The sequence below is a fragment of the Sceloporus undulatus genome, chromosome 5 (genome assembly GCF_019175285.1).
Source record: "Sceloporus undulatus isolate JIND9_A2432 ecotype Alabama chromosome 5, SceUnd_v1.1, whole genome shotgun sequence".
Taxonomy (NCBI): Eukaryota; Metazoa; Chordata; class Lepidosauria; order Squamata; family Phrynosomatidae; genus Sceloporus; species Sceloporus undulatus.
The window spans coordinates 33,731,133-33,750,909 of record NC_056526.1 but is presented as its reverse complement, the minus strand read 5'-3'; the positions used below and the strand labels follow the sequence as shown (position 1 = coordinate 33,750,909).

Below are 19,777 nucleotides of genomic sequence, written 5' to 3'. Positions count from 1 at the left end.
AGTGTTGGACTAGGATACTGGGAGAGCAGGGTTCAAATTCCTGCTCAGCCATAAAAGCTCACTCAGTGGCACTGGGCAAGTCACACCCACTCAACCTTAGAGGAAAGCAAGGGCAACCCCCTCTGAACAAATTCTGCCAAGAAAACCTTGTGATAGGTTCCCTTGAGGGTTGCCACAAGTCCAAAATGACTTGAAGGCATGCAATAACAACACAACAACAATGTGGGGAAGTACATATATTCAAAAAGCACACTGATACATGCTTGATCAATACATGCAGAGCTGTGTTGATTCAGGGGGGAAATAACAAGAACAAAATATTTGTGATAGTAGGAAAAACAGCTCACAATCCCTGTGGAAAAAAGGATCCTGGTCCATGCCCTAGTGATCTCACGACTTGATTACTGTAATGTCCTCCTGGCTGGGCTTCCTCTTTCTCACCTCCGTCCTTTAATCTCTGTCCAGCATTCAGCTGCACGCATTATCACTTCCACCCACCGCTCTGACCACATTTCTCCTGTGTTGGCATCCCTTCACTGGCTCCCTCTCCCTTTCCGCATTCAGTATAAGCTCCTGCTGTCGACATTCAAAGCCCTCCATGGACTGGCCCCTCCTTACTTATCAGACCTTCTTTCTCTTCACCTTCCCACCAGGGCCCTCCGTTCTGGTAGTCAAGGGTTCCTGTCTCAGCCCAGGATTTCCTCTGCCCCATCCCGGATTCGCCCCTTTTCACTTGCTGCCCCTCACTCCTGGAACCTTCTTCCTCCACAAGCAAGAGCCATCACTTCTTTAACCAGCTTCAAAACGGAGCTGAAAACCATCCTATTCAGAGAAGCTTTCCCAGGCATCGCATAATTGTCGCTTACTATCTGATGTTCTGTTGTTGGCTGTTTATCGATCCATTTCCTGTATTCCTATGTACTGTATATGTATTATCCTACTTGTGATTATGTATTTTCTCTGGATAATGATTAACCATCCATTATGAAGCCTTGCCCTCCCTCCAGTCCATCTGCCTTGGTCCAGACCTCGGAGGTTGAGAGGAACTGCTGGACCTCTTACCCTTTCCCTCCACCACTCCCTTCTCCTTCTGTGTCATGTCTTTTTAGATTGTAAGCCTGAGGGCAGGGAACCGTCTAACTAAAAAGATTGCATGTACAGCGCTGTGTAAATTTACAGCGCTTCATAAATAAAGGTTAATAATAATAATAATAATAATAATAAGAATGAGATCCACAATGAAATCTGTCTGGATAGAATCACTCATCCCACCCAATGTCGGTTTGGTCATCAAACTATGAGCCTGTACAGACAGGCCAAAATAAAGCTGCTTTGGGTCACTTTGGAGGTATGCTATTTAAGGTGCAGTACAGAGCGCCTAAAAACAGCACCCTGCTGGTGCCTATTTTCTCTCCGCAGGGAAGCCGCAGCTGCCAAATTGCGCAGCTTCCCTGCAGAGTAACAAGTGTGCCACTAGTGCACTCGTTACGCAAGCACTGCATGGCGCCATGCAGATGCCACACGGGGCTTGCGTAACAATGGTGGCACCCATGTGTATAGGGTGCCGCCATTTTGACGCCCTCATCACATGCTAGGGTTGATGGGTGTCTGGAAGTGCTGTACCAAGGCAACCCTAGCACATGAAAAGGGCCTTAAAGGGCCATCTGTACCGGCCCAATATGACACACACATCTAAAGAGGCCAGAAGCCTAAGGACTGGAGTGCAGCTTTGGTGTGGCTTCTGGCCTCTTAAGATGCACATGTCATTTAAACAGCATACCTCCAAAGTGACCTGAAGCAGCTTTATTTTGGCCTGTCTGTACAGGCCCATTGTTTGTCAAAACTTAAAGATTAATGATTGGAACCAGAGTTTGAAATAATTAGTTAGATTTAACAGATTATATTCTAATTAGTTGTTTCTGCTCCCAACGACGTTTAACAAGTTTTCAACACTCACTATTATAATCATTAGCCTGGTAACAGTTTGTTATATTTAACTTGTTATTTGCCATTTCATATCCTGCTTCTGGCCTTCAGGTTTAACTAACAGCACATATCATTCCAGTAGTGAAATGAATGAAAGGTTTAGCTTCATTATTCACTGCAAGGAAGCAGTGGTTGGAAAAGGAGGAGGAAGAGGGAGGAGAGGGAGTTCTGTGCTAACTTGTTGTGTATTTCTTCAAAACCTAAGGCATGAATTCTTCTGTTAGGGCCAATTAGCATAGACACATTAAATCAATGGAACTTGCATACAAATTGTATTGTCAAATTACCACTGATCCAATGGTAACTGGGATCAACAATAGGATTTTAGCCTACCACTTTAATTCAGAGTTTCTTAATCTGTAACCATAGGGGTCTGTGGATGGACTTCAGGAGCTTATGATCTTTATTTTTAATTTCTTTCTATCTTTTTTCTTGTTACTATGAAAATTGCATCGTTCTGGGACTGGCTTCCACAGTGTTCATCAGATTCTCAAAGGGGTCCATGACCCAAAAAAGCTGAAGAACTACTTCTTTAATTCATTCATTTAGTCATGATTAATGCAACAAACTAAATTTTGGTCTTCAGAATGTTAACAACAACAAATTGAAGTTTCCCCTTCCAACTCTCAATGTTAACAAATTAATTTTTAAACCTAGCACTTTAAGCTCTGATTAGAACTCATTTCAAAAACACTCAAGAGCAAGATGGGAAAGTAATGACCTTGTTTCCTGGGTTAGAAACAACAGCTTAATACTCAAGCTCGAAATGGTATATGGTTAATTTAATGGCGAATTTGATAGGGTGAAGTACTTTGTCTAGTAAGTAAGATGCCCTAAAATAAGAGTGTGTTTTAATCCAGTCATTATAATAGATATTATTATTATTATTATTATTATTATTATTATTATTATTTGCAAGACATTTTCATTTAGTTGAAAGTTTTCAAAAGCTATATGTGTGTGCATATGTGGGGAAATCATACATCTCTATGCATCCCTATGCCCTGTTGTTCAATGGGATTTCCCACATGCACATGCTATGGACTCAGCAGAAATAATTGGCTATATGAAGTGTGTGTGTGGGGAGGGGCATTTTACAAAATTCAGTTCAATCTAGATTCAATTCAAGGTACCAGTTCAGTTCAAAATGTCATTTTCTCTTTGACTATACGAGTCAATTGCTCAAGCCTATGTCACACATTTTAAGCTGAATCACTGTTACTGCACCTCAATTGTCTGATCATGAGACTGATGATTATCAATCATTCTCTGCTCAGGAACGATTGTTATTGAGAAATCTTGGGTTACTATTGCTCAGTCTTCATATTCCAGGGTTTGGAAAAGAAACATAAGGAGAAGCAGAAGCAGAGGCAGTAGCAGTCATTGGTCCAAAACACACTGCAGAAATAATCCAGTTTGAGACTGCTTTAATTGCCCTAGCTCAATGCTAAGGAATTCTGGGAATTGCAGTTTTGTGAGATATGTCTCTGTCAGAGAGCCCTGGTGCCACAGCAAACTACAGTTCCCAGGATTCCCTACCACTGAGCCAGGACAGTTAAAGCAGTCTCAAACTGGATAATTTCTGCAGCATGTTTGGGAGCATTGTCTTGTATAAGCTAACACACTTAGAGATCATACACTTCGGTTCTTTAATCATTGCTTGACAGTGTCATTTTGTAAAGATTTCCCTAAGCAATCTTCTCTCTGTCTCTCCCCCACCCGGTCCAAAAATACAAGGGACTAGGTCATCTGAGGACAGAGAAGTATTTACTGCTCTTCATTCTAGCCAAAGGCAGCACTGGGCATTCAATCTAGCCAAAGGCAGGCTATGTACAAAACCAGGAACCTTTAGGGAATACATCACAGAGCTGAACACCAGGGGTCACTATCACCCCATCACAGAACAGAAGGTGGGTTGCTGCAGTCCTGAATTAATTTGGAGGTTTTCCTAGCTTCCTTGAGAGAGAAGGTTGATATAGGGTGGAGGGTAGTAGCCTAGCAAGATACTCAGCAAAATACAAATATATTACCTAGCTTCAGAAGCCAGCCTTCCCGACTCGGGTTGAAGAAAGTGTGGGTGAGATCATTTCCATCATCTTCTGGGATGGAGAATGGTTCATTCTTGATGCTATCAAATAGACTCTGACCCAGGAAAAAAGACAGGGCGGGGGGGGGGGGGGGGGGAGAAAAGGATAATCCTGAAAGGTGCCAGCACATATCTCATCACGGGAACACAGGAAGCTGCCTTATACTACACTAAACCATTTTGCTCAGTCAGCATTGCCAACTGACAATTACAGTTCTCCAAGTTTCAAGGTTTTAGGAGAGAGTAATTGCTTATTTCCTCTGATAATGCTTTTCCTTTGGGTTTTTTAAAAAACAAAATAGCACAATTTTTCTATGTAAAAAGAAAAAGGGAAATTTATATGTAAGAAGAAATGGGCAATTAAACAAGCACCCCTCCTCTCCAAAAATCACACAGATAATAAGGGACAATTAATGGAAAATATTCAAAGGGCAATTGGAAGTCTAGAATCAATTATTCTTTGTTTAGCAGAAAATAATTTTAAAAAACTGAACTTTCAAACAGGAAGCTTTTAATTCAAGGTATAGGAATTCTGAATCTCCTAACTGGTGCTTTGTCAGCTTGAACTGGACAGGCTAGAACTACAATGGATTTTCTTAAAAACAACATTAGACTGAATTCAGACCTGAAAAATAACAATGGGTCAACACAAAAAACACAGTTTGTCAATGCCATCATTGGGTTTTCTTTAGAAAGTGACAAAAGCTGGTTCTTCCAGAGAAAAAAGTCTAACGTAGATGCATTTACAATTTCAGCATCATCCACAGTATCTCTCCTAATGGCTTTCTGTCCTGCCATGAACCCATTTCCTCCTCCCATTCATTTTTCTTTTCTCCCCATTACATCAAAGCTGATTTTTGATCTTCAAGTAAATTGTGTAAAACCAAGAACATATGCAAATCTCTTTTAGTTTTCATAATTCATTCTACAATCAGTATGAGGGCTTGCTTTAATTAATTAGTGCTTGAACCAACCAAAAGTCCTCTTGAAATGCTGGAAGAATTGAAAGCACATCAGACTCACTGGTAAGGGCTTTTTCTGATTTCTTATCCAGTAAAAGTAATGACACTGGGGCTACTGGAATATGAGGTCACATGTTTTGTAATGCTCCTGCAACTTCCTTTGAATTGCAGCTGCAAAGAAGTCCATCTTTTCAAACAAAGGGCAATTCACTGGTTTCTGTCCAAAATTATAGAGACACCTGAAGTGACTTGAGAGATTTTTTTATTACTGATGTAGAATTTGAAAGTAGTTTTAAAATTCTTTCTGGAAATGCTTGTGATTGTGTGAATCAGATGAGCCATAACCTCTCCCTGAAGCAAGAATCTGTTTAGGAATATTGATATTTTAGAATTTTGAATGTTCTGGGAGCCCATCAAACTTTGTGATGCCTTTTGGAAAGTTTCCATGTGAATAAGCAATTGCAGAAGGCTAGGGGAGTGCATTTCCCTACACTAGCCTCCCAGGAAACCTTGGAGGGATGCAACCTCCACCACTAATCCTGCCAAAAATTACAAAAAGAAATTTGCTCCCAAATGCCTTCTAGGGGACATGTGGATATTTTTACTGTGTTAAGCATTTTTGGCCATTTTAGGCCCAAGAGAGGACTTTTTAAATATAACAACAAAAGGAAGTGACCTCCTTTCACTTCCTGCTCTCACTTCCAGTTTCCAAAAAGTTCTTTCCCCACCCTGAATCAGCTCATAGAGCCTAACATAGTGAAAATGGCCTTCACATGCCATAAAGACCATTCTGAATTTAAAAACAACAACCAGAATCCTATTGGGATCTGATGTCTTCATAATTCAGCTTAACTCTGCATGAATTAGAACTAGACAGTTTTGTATCATCCATATCCAGTAGAGGGCTGCTATTACATTACAGCCCATACATTCCCATACACAGACTTGAGGTCACGTGGACAGGAAGCCTCATTTAAATGAATGGCATGTGTGCCCGTGATTCATGTGCAGTGCTGCACATGGGAGTACACCCCATTCATCTAAATGGGGCTGGAGCATGCATGGAATTTGCTTTATGCGCATGGGGGTTCAGGACAGATCCCCTGTGTAAAACAAGGGTCCACTGTACTATGTAGCAGAGCTGGCAAAGTGATCGATAAACAATGGGACTAATGCACAATGGGACGTGCATTAGTCCCAATCCACACTGCATCAGTCCTGGTATGCATCAAATACCAATATGAATCAATCACTCTTGTCAGCATCATGTTATGCAATTTCACAATTTAATAAAGGGGTTTCTTGGTGCTTCTGCTATGTAGCTAGGTATGCAAAAAGTTACATAACATGAAAGGTCATACAGGATTCCAGTGAGAGTTTTTGCCAAAAAAAAAAAAAAATTCTTCGGGGTTCCAGAGTAAAAAAACAGATGTAGGGGACACATATGACACATATGTTCAATGAGCCACATATTCTGCAACCTGGTTTACAGCTTTCTTTTCCTTCATTTTACAAAATCAAACAAATCTGTTTAGCTAGGGAGTTCCATACTGATACACCTTTACTTTATTTTGGGATGAGAAATATGAAGAGAAAAAGCAAGTAACTATCCTACCCTCAGGAGGTGTTCGGGAATGTCTCCTCCATTATTGATGCCTCTGTTCATGGACACAAACCTCTCAAAGGGGGGCTTCTCTTTGACATTGGGATTGTGTAGACTGGTGTTCAACATTATGATTGAGAAAGAGAGAATATAGCAGGTATCTGTCAAATAGGAGAGAAGGAAATGAGTAAGTGTCTGGTTTCTAGGAAGAACTTATTAGGCAGGATGGTTCTAATGTTAAGGAAGACCAAATCAACATTTTGTTCCTCGAGGTCTTCTAGAGCCCTCATATCTTGGTGGATCAAGGAGACAATTTTTTCCAATCTTTAACGGTGCCCAGAAAGTTCAGTTGAGTCCCAGGTAATTGTGGGGGAGCTGGACAGGATACTACTTTCCCCCCTCCGATTGCAACTGGAAATTGATTTAATTTCAAGGGCAATTTTGAAAAAAAGATTGTAGCTGCCAGGAATTGATTGGAGCTTTAAGTAGTAACTAAGGATGTATCTACAATGTAGAAATGATGAAGTTTGACACCACTTTAATGGCCATGGCTCCATCCTACAGAACCCTGGGTTTTGTAGTTTTGTGAAGCACCAGTTCTCTTTGGCACAACTACAAATTGTACAACTACAAATCCCAGGATTCCATAGGATGGAGTTACGGCACCTAAAGTGGCATTATTTGTACAGTGTAGATTCACCCAAAGGGGCTGATGGCAAGGGTAGCTCAGGTAAATGGGAGCTCTGCTAATATTGGACTTTAGTTTGGCAACAGGAGAGCTCTTGTTCATCGTGGAGCAAGTGCAAGAAGAACAACAGTAGATTCCCCACTGGCGCTGGTGAACCCACCAGCCACCCTTGAGCAATGGTAGATATAATCAATGTTTTTCCATGATTTTTGGGACCCTAATAGCAGTGCAAGAATTCACCCTTCTGAAACAAAATACTTGAGATGAGATGCATTTAACCTTTGGCAGTCACACTTCATAGAATTTTGTGATGCTGTTCTCATCAAAACTGAGTTCAAAAATGCATACTGTATATTCACCTTAATATCTCCATAAGTTGGAAATGATCTGAAGGCACACAACACACACAGCACACATATTAGGAAAAAGTGCACACCAAAATGTGCATATCTATGACAAAAAATATACAGTGCATAGTATTCCAAATACTGTAAATGTTTCCCTACACCCTCTCCAGCAGCTACCTGTTGACTGGAATACACCAGGATTGCACTGGCAATACCAGCTGGCAAAGGCCTCCATCATACGGTCAATCTTTTGTGCTTCACCAGGCAAACGGAAACTCCACAGGAACTGCCTGTGAAATGAAGCCAAACCACAACATCAGATTCATCCAAACCCCATAAGCCTTTCTCCTTGAATGGGAGAGTCGTCACTCTTCACAAAAAGTAGAAAAATGTACTGTTCCTAGAAATCTTTATTCTTTAAAACACACAGCTGGTGACTAATGAACCACATGATCCCCAGATTCCCGAGAAATAGAATAGAATAGAATCCGTCATAATAAGAAGTGGAAGCTCTTAGGCCCAGTTAAGAAATAATCAGGATCCTACATGGAGTCATTTTGTGCAGTTTGATTGATCTCCATGTGGAGAGCTGTGCACGTTTTGAAAGAATGGGACTTTCCAGTTCTTTGCAAAGTATGGGAGAAGTCTGGATCAGGTGTGAGATGCCATGATTGGGTACAGAATGCCTCCAACTCGGGCCCAGAGGCATGCAATAAAATCCATCCTGTTTTCATCCTGTGCTGAGGTCAGGACAGAAGGATGGAAAAGGATAGTGTGATAATCTCCCTTGACTCAATATACTTAGTGACTAAATTGCATAATAAGGCACAGTAAACAAAATTTGTTCTCACATTCACATGAACACACAGAAAAATAGCAATGAGGTCATAATAGGTGCATCTACATGTTGGTACTCTACTATCTGGCTCAGCCAAACCTAGACAGAATTTCTATGCAAAGAGAGATGTGGAGGGCCAAGAGGCAACTGGCCTCCAGTTTATAGTGTTGGCTACTGTTTTTTGTGGCTTGTTTTAGAACTTGCTTACCTTAGTGCTTGCACAAGGTTGAGATTAGCAAATTGGTGGCATTCTACAAAGGCCTGCAGAATCTGTAGGTTCATTGGATCTCTGGTAAAATGGACAGTTAGAGGGTAAAAAAGAAGAAGATCTTTACACTTATTCTAAACTAAGAGTGGGTAAATCTGTACATCTGTTTTTTTAAAATATATTTTTATTGAAACAAATAATTATACCTGTTCAATATCCTATACAAATGTTGAACAATTATATAAATAAAATAAAATTCAAAATATAGCATTTCTGCTTAAATGAAAGTTTCAGTCATATCTCTTAATTCCTCCATAGTCTAACTGATACTTTTTGGTACCAGCGAATTGGTACAAACTAACCAAAATTTGGATAAACACATACTAATGAAATTTTTAATATATATGACCAAGATCTTTCTCCCTTAACTTAATCCTCTTCTCTAGTCATATTCTATTTCTTTAATGCAATTATACTATCTTTCTTTTCAGACTGAAGTATCTTACTTTCTAACCATATTTTGACTTCAGATTGCCTTCAATCATATATAATCTATAAACTTCTTCAATCTATATACAGTAGATATATAGTTTATTTTTCCACATCTTTTTCCAATATTTTACAACAGGTTCCCAGTCTTCTTCTAATTTAGTCCTCAGTTACAGCTTTTTCTGTGCAGAAAATATTTTTGCATAGTATTTTTGTGTGCTTAAGACTGCTCTTGCCTGCACAGAGAAACTCTATTTTCTGTGTAAAACAACTACATACAAATTTTGCACAGAATAAATCCTAAACTTACAAAGATTCTAATCCATCCAGGATTCTTCTTGTCAGGATTTTTCAACACTTGAAATAATTTTAAATCTTTTCCCACATATTCCATTCCTCCTGTTAAAATATAAATTAAACCAATTTCTTCCCCATCCTCAACCCAATTCCTACACTTTCCCATTGCCTGAAAACCAGAATCAGACAGAGATACATTTATTGAGTGAAAGAAGCCAGTCTACTTACCTTTGTCCCAGGTAATCTCCAATGGCTGTTTTATTCAGCCCTTCTCCTTTGTAAAGAAATTTGGCAATTTCTTGCACATTTGAAGACAGCACCTTGTGCTCAGTTAAATACTGAATACCCTGTTTGAGAAAAGTTGAGTCACATCACGAGTGATCCTGAAGTAAGGTACTGATTTCATGGTGGCGGGGGAACAGTAACAGAGTTTGCCCATGCTCACACAGTGTGACTATTTAAAGATAACTCCTGATGCTATAGCTTGACCTTTCATGGATTACAATGCATGTAATGCACTCAAAATAAAGAGTTCCCATATCTTGGATCAAACATGATCAGAATGGAGACTGCAGTCAAGAAATCAGAAGAAGATTAGGAATGGGAAGGGCAGCTATGAAAGAACTAGAAAAGGTCATGAAGAGTAAAGATATACAACAGAGCATTAGGTAGAATTGTACAGTCCATTATATTCTCCATCACTATGAACAGATGTGAGAGTGAAGAAAATGGATAAGAAGAAAATGAATTCATTTGAGATGTGGTGCTGGAGAAAAGTGCTGAGGATACTGTAGACAGGCAAAAAGACAAACAAATAGATCCTCAAACTGATCAAGACTTAAATCTCCCTGGAAGCCAAGATGTTCAAATTGAGTACGTTGGCCACGTGACTCGTTAGAAAAGACAGTGATGCTAGGAAAGGTGGATGGATGAAGAAAGAGAGGAAGACCATATACTATATGAATACACTCAATTAGGGAGGTCACAGGTCTGGATTTACAAGACCTAAGCAGAGCAGTGAATGATTGGGGGGGGGGGGGCTTGGAGATGTCTCATCCACAGGGTCACCATGAAACAAGGCTGGCCTGATGGCATTAAGAACAACAGCAATGCACTTTATAGCATCAGACACATGGAATATAATCTTAAAGGTTCAGCTATCCAGCCTCACTCTTGCATGTTTTTGCTTAACTAAGTAAAAGTTAAGCCTTTAATTGTATAGTTCTTTTAAATCATAAGCCACTTTAAGTCCCAATTTTGGGGGGAAAGTGAGATATAAATAAAGTAACAATAACAATAATGACAATAGACACAGTTCAGGGTGATTCAGAATGAATTCATATATGAAAAGTACAATGTTAACACTGCCCTTTATTTGCTTGTTTGTTTGTTTATGGGATTTATCTCCCATCTTTTCCCTAAAATGGGATTCAAGGCAGTTTACAATAATTTAAAAGATAAAACTAAAACATTAATTACAAATATGAAAACATAAATTAAAACAGCATAATGAAAACCTTTTTTAAAAGTAAAAAGCATTAAAGCATTAACAAAACAAAACTGGTGGTGATGACACAAACATCTGGGTAATGACTAATGCAATTTTAATTGACCAAGATAGCTAAGGTCCAGCAGATTCTGAAAGGCAGGATCCTCCTAAGAGCTGGTCTTTTTATACCCACCACATACATCCTTCTTTAACTAGCCCATGTTCCCCATTCTCATGCTCAGTAGACAAGTAATTATTCATAATAGATTGCCTAGAATATGTTCCTTCCTTCTGTGTTTGATTGAGTTCCACGTCAACACACACACACACACACACACACACACACACCCCAGTTTATGTCACTCTGTACCAGAGCCTTAAAGAACGGTGTGAACACAGTGAACATCATACAGAGCTTGTTGGCACTCTTTTGTGTGAAAGAGGAGGTGATGGCTCAGCGATTCAGGTGCAAAAGCTTCCCCCCTCACCCTCCACAGTCCTCCTCTGCTCTATTGGAACTATCATTTGGAGCTCCATGGGTGTGATGTAAGTGTTCCATCTCTTTGCATAAAGAGGGAAAATGCAATTAAATTCCAGCTGCAGAATTCCAAATGGCATGGTAGGCAGACCTTGCAGAGAGTGCAGCAGTGGCAGCCACACACATTATAAATGACATAATTAGGAGCAGAAATTACAGAGCCTGGAAGAGATACTTTTCCAGTCTACAATTCTCAGAATCTCCTAGAATCCACCAGCCAGTGCAGACATTGTCCATTCCAAGGTTGTATAAATAAATATATATTTGCAAGTTCTGGAGGTTGAACCTTATCATTGTAGAGCATAACTTTCCCCATTGTAACTGCTGCACCACTGAAGTTTAGCTAGTTTTTAATCACTGTGCTTTGGCTTTTGATTGCAATGTTGATAGCAAAAGGGACTGAGGGAGTAATTAAGTATTAGAAAGAAATCTTTGAACAGGAAGTGCAGTGTAGACATGGTACAGTTGGTATAATGTGTGGATATAATTACACCAAGGAAAAAGAGATAAGGGTAGTTCAATTCTCTTCTGTTCAGGATGGATTTTATGTTTGGACCTCACTTAAAGTTACTGTTTGCACTTTTCAATTAAGGACCATACTGTCAAGAACACCAAGGAGAGAGAGGAGAAAGGTGAAATAGCATGTCTTACTTTGCCTTTTCACTCCGCTCTTTGTTGTTGTTGCTCTTGTTGTTGACATTGACAATAAGGAGTAGGCAAGGCAGCCGCAAGCTTATATCTGCAGGGGCCCAAGAATCCCCATGTTTCCCATAACTGAAGGGGTCAGAACAGTCATTTCTTTTCCTAAAAGGTCTCCTAAGCCTTTGGTGTATGTATGTGCATGTGTGTTTGTCTGCTTGTATTACATTTTGGTCGATTTGGGTCCCCTTGCCTTCTCTTCCTTCAGACGTTCTTCAAACCAGGAAGTTGACAGACTTCTTGTCATTCCTTGATTTGAAGAAAGGCTTGTACAAGTGTGTATTGAAAAACTAGTATAAAGAGGGGTGTGTATGTGCAGTCCTCTGGAGTTCCATAGCCTTGTGACAATGTACCCCAAACCCCTACCTGTTGCCCAGTCCTTTATTAAAGACTAATATAAATGTCTTCTGAAAGGTTGTTCCACGGTGCAGGGGTGGCTGAAGAAAAAGTCCTCAAGGTAATGTTTCCACTCTTGTTATTTTGGGTTGGTTGTCCCCAGTTTTTTGTTCTTCCTGACCATGTTTGGGGAAACAAAAACTATGTGATGGCTAGTAAGACTATATATTGCTGCTTCAGTTAAAAACATAAATTCAAGGCAAACTGGGCTTATTTGAACAGATTGAAACAGATTCAAAACAGGTATTTTTCAGCTCAGTTTCAATCTAGAGGTCAGTCTCGATGCAAACCATTTGGACTGTTTTGAGGGAGGCAGTGTGTCTCCAACTATGCAACATATATAAAAAAGTAGAATGATGGGATGATGCAGGGAAGATGAAGAATTGGACTCTGCTCATTGGCAGGTATAACCTCCAATGTGAAACAAAAATCTGACCAAGGTTTCAAATCATAACACATGATATGTCCAAAGTATTCTTTCTGTATTGCCTGTATGCTTTCATAAGTGAGTTATGCATCAATGACTGCTTGAAATTCTTTACCATGTTTGTGGACAGAGAAATTGCTGAATACTCGATTTCACCGAATTTCTTTGTGAGGGAGAAAAAAGTAAATTCCTGGAGGGGGACAAACCTCTAACAATTAATTGGGAACAGAAATGAGCAGAACAGGTTTATTTTACCACAACCTTTTTTTTGGGTGGGGGGCATGAGGGGTGCCTCTACGGCTGTCATGGTCAACTAAATATCCTCCAGGAGTTTAATTGGGTTTAGGAGTTAACAATAATATATCTTATGCCAGCCTATGTATTCTGTATTCTTTAAAAGTAACAGAAGGAAAGAGATCATGCTTTGTAATCTGAAATGCTAGAGCAGGTCCTTTTTAAATTAAATATGAGATTAGCATCCTGGAATTTAATAACACATTTCCACACATGGAATACAAAGTTCACAGAGACCTGCACTTACCTTAGTAGGATCCATGTTAAATTTCTTCCGTCCAATGCATAGATCTTTGTCCCTCTGGATCATTTTGCTGAAAATATAAATATGAGGACTGAATACAAAAGAGACTGGCAAAGAATGATCCTCCATCTTTCTTTCCTGGGTTCTCCCTGGATGATATTCCAAAAGTTCCTCATTTTGATTACAGATAGATCTACTTCTTCATTCTCCCATATTCAGTGTTTTGTTGTATTTTTGCTAACCTCGAGTGTTTTCCCTCAGATTTATTTAAAAATGTGTGATCTTGGCATTATTTTGTGCACCAGCAGAATACAGTATGACCCCCATATCCATGGGGGATACATTCTTGGACTTAACATGGAAACATGAAACCACAGATAAAAGTGAATCCTATCAAAACAAATGACTTCCATGGAAACCACTGCTTTGTTAACTTGTGATGTATATCCTCTGCCTAAGGTGAAGTCCAAGATAGTGCCCAACCTCACCCTCTAGATCAGTGTTTCCCAAACCTTAATCCTCCAGATGTTTTTGGATTTCTGTTCCCAGAAGCCCTAGCCAGTTTGGCCAACAATTGGGAATTCTGAGAGCTGAAGTCCAAAACATCTGGAGAACCAAAGTTTGGGAAACACTGTTCTAAATTATAGTGGGTACAAAATGTGATTTCAATCCTGGCAGTGCCAGAGTGAAGAGTGATAGGTTTACTTAGGGTATATAGAGCAAGCAGTACCCAGCTCCGTTGTCCAAAAATCTTATCACTACTGTTTCCAGACCAGGGCCTGACCAAGACATTTTGTTGTCTAAGGTAGAGCAACAAAAGTCACCCCCATCCAAATAAAGATACACAAAACTCCAAGGCAGCCAGATTATTTTGTCATATGAGGCAGAAAATGCCATTAGTGCATCTTCACCCAACCTGGAAAAAAAATAAAATAAAGATAATAGCCAAGTAAATAACCAACTATTTGCTGCAATTTCATGTTGCCTAAAATCAGCTATCTCACCTTTTCTCATGATAGTGTTGGCCATACCCCTGATCTCCAGGATCTGCTTCTTGGGGTGGTCATCTTAATGGTCTTGACTGAACTGGTTGCTCCCCACTTCCAGTCACTTTCCCTCAGATTTTGGTGACCACTCCAAGGGCTCTAGGTGCGCACAGAGAAAATCCCCTCTCCTAGGACTTGTTCTAAAATATTCATGGCAAGCATGAATAGTTTAGATCAGAAAGCTTTTAATCCCTTCTTTAAGCAGTGCAAGAAAATAGTGGAAGGATAATGAAAGAGAGCAAAGCTTTGGGACTTTTTAAAAATATATATATAATTATTACTATTATTAGAGCAGGAGCAATGGGATCTTCTGCCTAAACTGAAGGGTAATTGAACAGGCCCTTCTTTCTTTGACTAGTGGGTGAGGTCATAATGAAGCTTTTGATTTTGTTACTCTTTGTGATGGATTACTGAAAAGAAAACAAGAGAATGAGGAAAATAATCAAACATAGGCGGCATACAGACCACCCAAAAAGGGCGGTCTCCTGCCGCCCGGGTTTGCTCCATGTGGGAGCCACAGTGGACAAACCGCATGGCTCCGTCACGGAACAAAAAGAACCCACAAAAAGTGGGTTCTCCTTGTGACACCTTTGTGATGCCTTAAGGCGCCAATGGCACACTAGTGGCATCACAAAGGCGCCGGGACGTGCATATGCTATGCGTCCGTCACATCAAAATGGCGGCACCCATGTGTACAGGGCGCCGCCATTTTGACACCCCCATCACGTGCTAGGTGTGATGCCGGTATGGACGCTACATCCTCGACCAACCCCTAGCACATGACAGGGGCGGCGCAAAGGCCCATTTAAATCAGGCCATAGGCTGCATACACCCTTCTTTTTATTGGGCTACATATACACTGTAGAAATAATGCAGGTTGACACTCATTTAAGTGCCATGGCTTCATCCTACGGAATCCCAGAATCTGTAGTTTTGTGAGACACAAGCACTCTTTGGCAGCAGCTAAAAACCTTGTAAAACTACAAATCCCAAGAAACCATAGGATGGAGCTACAGCATTTAAAGTGGTGTCAAACTGCATTATTTCTACAGTGTACTGTAGATGCACCTTCAGAGAGCTCCTACTTCATCTTAGTAGTTTAAATGCTAGCCCTGTTTTTCAAAATAGTTTGCATTTGTAATTTTAAAAAACCCGAAAACTTGCAGTCTAGGTGCATGGAGACATTTTTGTCGAAACTCAGTCACTGAGATCCAGCATGGAGGTGTATGGAGTATAAGACTGAACATGCAGCTTTATACTTCCTCCCTTAGAAACTGTCAGCCTCTGGAATGTTGCCATGTCCAGGAGAAGCAACAATATTGTGCCTAAATGGATCCAGGGAAAGAGGAATGAGGTTTCTCAATATCCCCCCCCCCCAAAAAAAGAGGGCACAGATTGCCATAATTTAGAATTTGTCACCAATAGGATTCTAGCAAATGTATTGTAATGTTTGCAGTCAGAAGTAATCAGCATTGAGCTTAATTGAGCTAACATCCACGTAACTGGGCAAAGGAGTGCAGTCATGGCCTGTAAACGTAACTGTAAGATGTTGCTAGTGATTTCTCCATAACAGAAGAGTTGAAAGCACTTGATGGCCCTTGAGGTCTCTTCCAACTCTATATCTGTCTTCTGGAGGGATTTATTACAAGCTCATTTATTAGCTGCAGCTATATGCTAAATATTTCTCCAGTGGTCTCAATGGAACATACGTAGGCTGGGTGCCTGCTGCGGCGGGCTCACCGCCGGCAGAGGGGTTGCCCCTTTGGAGGGAGCAAGGGCAAGGCCCAGTCCATTTGAATTAATTGAATTGTGTTTTTTTTATGTTAACTGTATTTTGAATAATTTAACTGTATTTAGTTAAGGTAAAGGGATGAATTTATAGTTGTTTATGTGTTATTTAATTGTTCATGTAATTGTTTATGCATTTTTGTAAACCGCTTTGATCTGTTGGAAAGGTGGTAAATAACTAAAATTTATTATTATTATTATTATTATTATTATTATTATTATTATTATTATTACCTGGATTTCTAGATGCCTCTACACCTCAATGGCACTTATGCAGAGTTGGCAGAACACATTTTGTAGCCTGAAGCATTGGACAAGGTGGGACCTCTTTCCATTCCATATACAGAATCCAAATGGGCTAGCAGTGGAATCTTACTTCAATGTTAACAATATGAAATACTTGGGGGCAGCATAGCTTAGTCTTTAAAGGAGTGGTGATGAACACAGCCACTGCTATTTCCCAGCATATTTTGCCAGAGGTTGTGGCTCTGTGGCTATCATGAGGAGCTTGGTAGTCCAAATTTTATCACCACTGCTACAAAGGAAGACAGGACTATATGTGGACCTTCTCTGCTTTCCTATTTCTCATCAGAGCTTGCAAAAGTTGTTTTTTGTGCTATGAATCCAGAATCAACCATCCAGCATGGCCAGTGGCTGTGTTGTGTGGGGAGTTCTGGGACCCATACTCCAAAAAGTAACTTTTCCAAGCCATGGCTTCTTTTCATCCACAGTGGTTTTTCCTCACCTTGTTTGTGCTTGCTGAAAACGATCGATTTCTTCAAATACTTCAGCAATTTCATCTTTTAACCTCTGTAAGTGTGAGAAAAGAGAGCATGAAGGATGCAGAGAGAGAAGCATGTATACATTGGACTCTCTCACATCATTCAGTGCAGAAGCTCTGTGGGTAGGAAAAAGCAAATATGCTGTATGTCTTTAAAACAGATGCTGCAGACACCCTTTAAGTCATTTTGAAAGGAACTTATATGGTTAAATAAGTAAATAGGTGAGTGTTAGCAAAGTGGTCAAAGCATTTAGACCACATTAATGCCAAAAATCAGGCCAATGTGGACTAAGGCATGTGTTTTATTTATTTCACATGTTTGGAAGAAGTGGCAGAAAGATATTTTTCAGTAACCCCAAGCCTAAGGACAGCATGTGGCCTTCCAAGCATAGTCAGGCTACAACTCCCATCATCCTTCACCAGGAGCTATGGTGGCTAGAGCTAATGGGAGTTTAAGTCCAAACATCTGTGGAAGGCTACACATTTCCCATCCCTGAAGTAGAGATGGTTGAATACAAGTCTTCTAACAAGGTGTGGATCTTTCTACCCTCCCAGAAGCAAAGCCATTATGATGTTGCATGCATTTTTAGTGTGCTGTGGGTAGCAAATTTTGCCTTGTGGACCATTCTCATATATAGTCCTAATTCTGGCAAAGCTTTTCCCTTGCTATAGGCATGGGCTAGTTCTTACCTGGATGTCCTCCAGTAGCTCTTTCTTATGATTCTTGATGGCCTGTAGCTCAGTCTTCTCAGCCACACTCAAATCAGATGACCCTGAAACAAAGCCAACTTTTTAGAACTCTATGAAAGAATATGAGAGTCAAAGTGGTATAGTGGATTGAGCATTGGACTATGACTAGTGATATATACATACACACACACATACATACATCCACTTTTTTCCAGGCAAGCATTCTATGAAGATGCCAGCCACAGATGCTGGTGAAAAATCAGGAAGAAAATTTTCTAGAACATGGTCACATGGCCCGAAAAACCCACAAGAAAATATGGATGCCGGCCATGAAAGCCTTCGACTTCATATTCAGAAAAGGTTTGCCATTGCCTTCCTCTAAGACTCGGAGAGTGTGACTTACTGAAAGTCCCTTGATATGTTTCTATGGATGAGTGTGGATTTGAAGCTTCATCTTCTGCAGTATTAGTCCAACACTGCAACCACAACACCACACTGGTTCTTTTCTCAGCCTTTCACACTCCAGATGTTTTGAACTTCAGTTCTCAGAATCCCTGACCATACTAGCATGTGTATTGTTAACAGTGGTGCATGCATGTGGCCCCACCAATGTGATCACATGCATGTTGTGAATCCAATGCTAACCATGGAGGGGTCTGGAATGGGCCCCAGTGAATACAGAGGGCCAACGGTAAATGCAAGTGAGAGATTGTGAGAGAAAAGAGGGCAAAAAATTGCCATAAAATCAGAGGACAGAGCTGGTTGACTTCAAAGTTCCTTCCAGCTCAGTAATTCTATGAATATAAACACTGGCATTCTGAAGAGGAGAATGTGAAGCAAAGTAATATGATTTCTAAGATTACTGTAAGGACACTGCCAAAATAGTTGAGAAATTTCCTTGCTGTGTGCACTGCTTTCTTTAGGTCAAATTTCCCTAACTGGTGTCTTCCAAATGTGTTTGGTTACAACTTCCATCAGTCCTGTAAGAATGAGCAATGATATTTGGGTGATGGGAATTCAAATCAAAGACATCAAGAGGGCACTAGCTTTGGGAGAGCTGCTTTAGCTAAAAAATATTCTGAAGAAAGTGTATGAGGAGGGGACAGTAGACTTGATATCAAATAATTTAATTCCAAATTGTCTCATAAATGGATGAAATCCCATTCGGTGAAAGGTCTGTTGGGGGAAAAATCATGCATAAACAATTGAAAGTTCACATTCAATACAAAGAAAGAAAAGTCCCATGAGGGCCCTTCTGAGAAAATAGCCCTTAGATTGCTATTTTTCCTCTCCTTTCAGTAGAGGCTAGGGATGTATCCACACTGCAGAATTAAAAGCAGTTTGGCACTATTTTAACTGCCATGACTTTTCTTGTTGTTGTTGTTGTTGTTGTTGTTGTTGTTAGCTGCCCTCAAGTCAGTTCCAACTCATGGTGACCATGTGGATGAGACATCTCCAAGAATCCCTATCCTCCACTGCCTTGCCCAGATCCTGCAAGCCCTTGCCCACAACCCCCCTCATTGAATATCCATTTGGTTTGTGGTCTTCTTCTTTTTCTTCTACCCTCTACCTTTCCTAGCATTATTGTTTTTTCTAGTGATCCATGCCTTCTCATTATGTGGCCAAAGTATGATAATCTCAACTTGATCATCTTTGCTTTCAAGGAGAGTCCTGTTCTGTTCAAGAACCTATTTGTTTGTTTTCTTGGCTGTTCATGGTATCCTAAGTACTTTTCTCCAGCACCACATTTCAAATGAATTGATTTTCTTTCTGTCTGTTTCCTTCACTGTCCAGATCTCACATCCATACAGGGTAATTGGGAATACAATGGCTGAATGATTCTGACTTTAGTGCTCAATTGTATGTCTTTTCTCTTCAGTA

At 40.1% G+C, this 19,777-nt stretch overlaps 1 protein-coding gene across 7 annotated transcripts in view; it reads right to left on the bottom strand.

Moving 5' to 3' along the window:
* Positions 1–19,777, bottom strand: part of CYTH4 (cytohesin 4) — a 101,672-nt gene that overhangs the window by 10,611 nt on the left and 71,284 nt on the right. For 5 of the 7 annotated variants that reach the window (XM_042468539.1, XM_042468541.1, XM_042468537.1 and 2 more), the window contains exons 2-9: positions 17,897–17,979; positions 17,171–17,235; positions 13,595–13,661; positions 9,733–9,851; positions 8,719–8,799; positions 7,850–7,962; positions 6,650–6,798; positions 4,017–4,128 (exon numbers count right to left, since the gene is read on the bottom strand). In XM_042468539.1, the coding sequence (XP_042324473.1) occupies positions 4,017–4,128; positions 6,650–6,798; positions 7,850–7,962; positions 8,719–8,799; positions 9,733–9,851; positions 13,595–13,657 (637 nt within the window). In that variant the 5' untranslated portion in view covers positions 13,658–13,661; positions 17,171–17,235; positions 17,897–17,979. The remainder of the gene's footprint in view (positions 1–4,016; positions 4,129–6,649; positions 6,799–7,849; positions 7,963–8,718; positions 8,800–9,732; positions 9,852–13,594; positions 13,662–17,170; positions 17,236–17,896; positions 17,980–19,777) is intronic. The other 2 variants (XM_042468542.1, XM_042468543.1) reach the window with 1 other exon arrangement.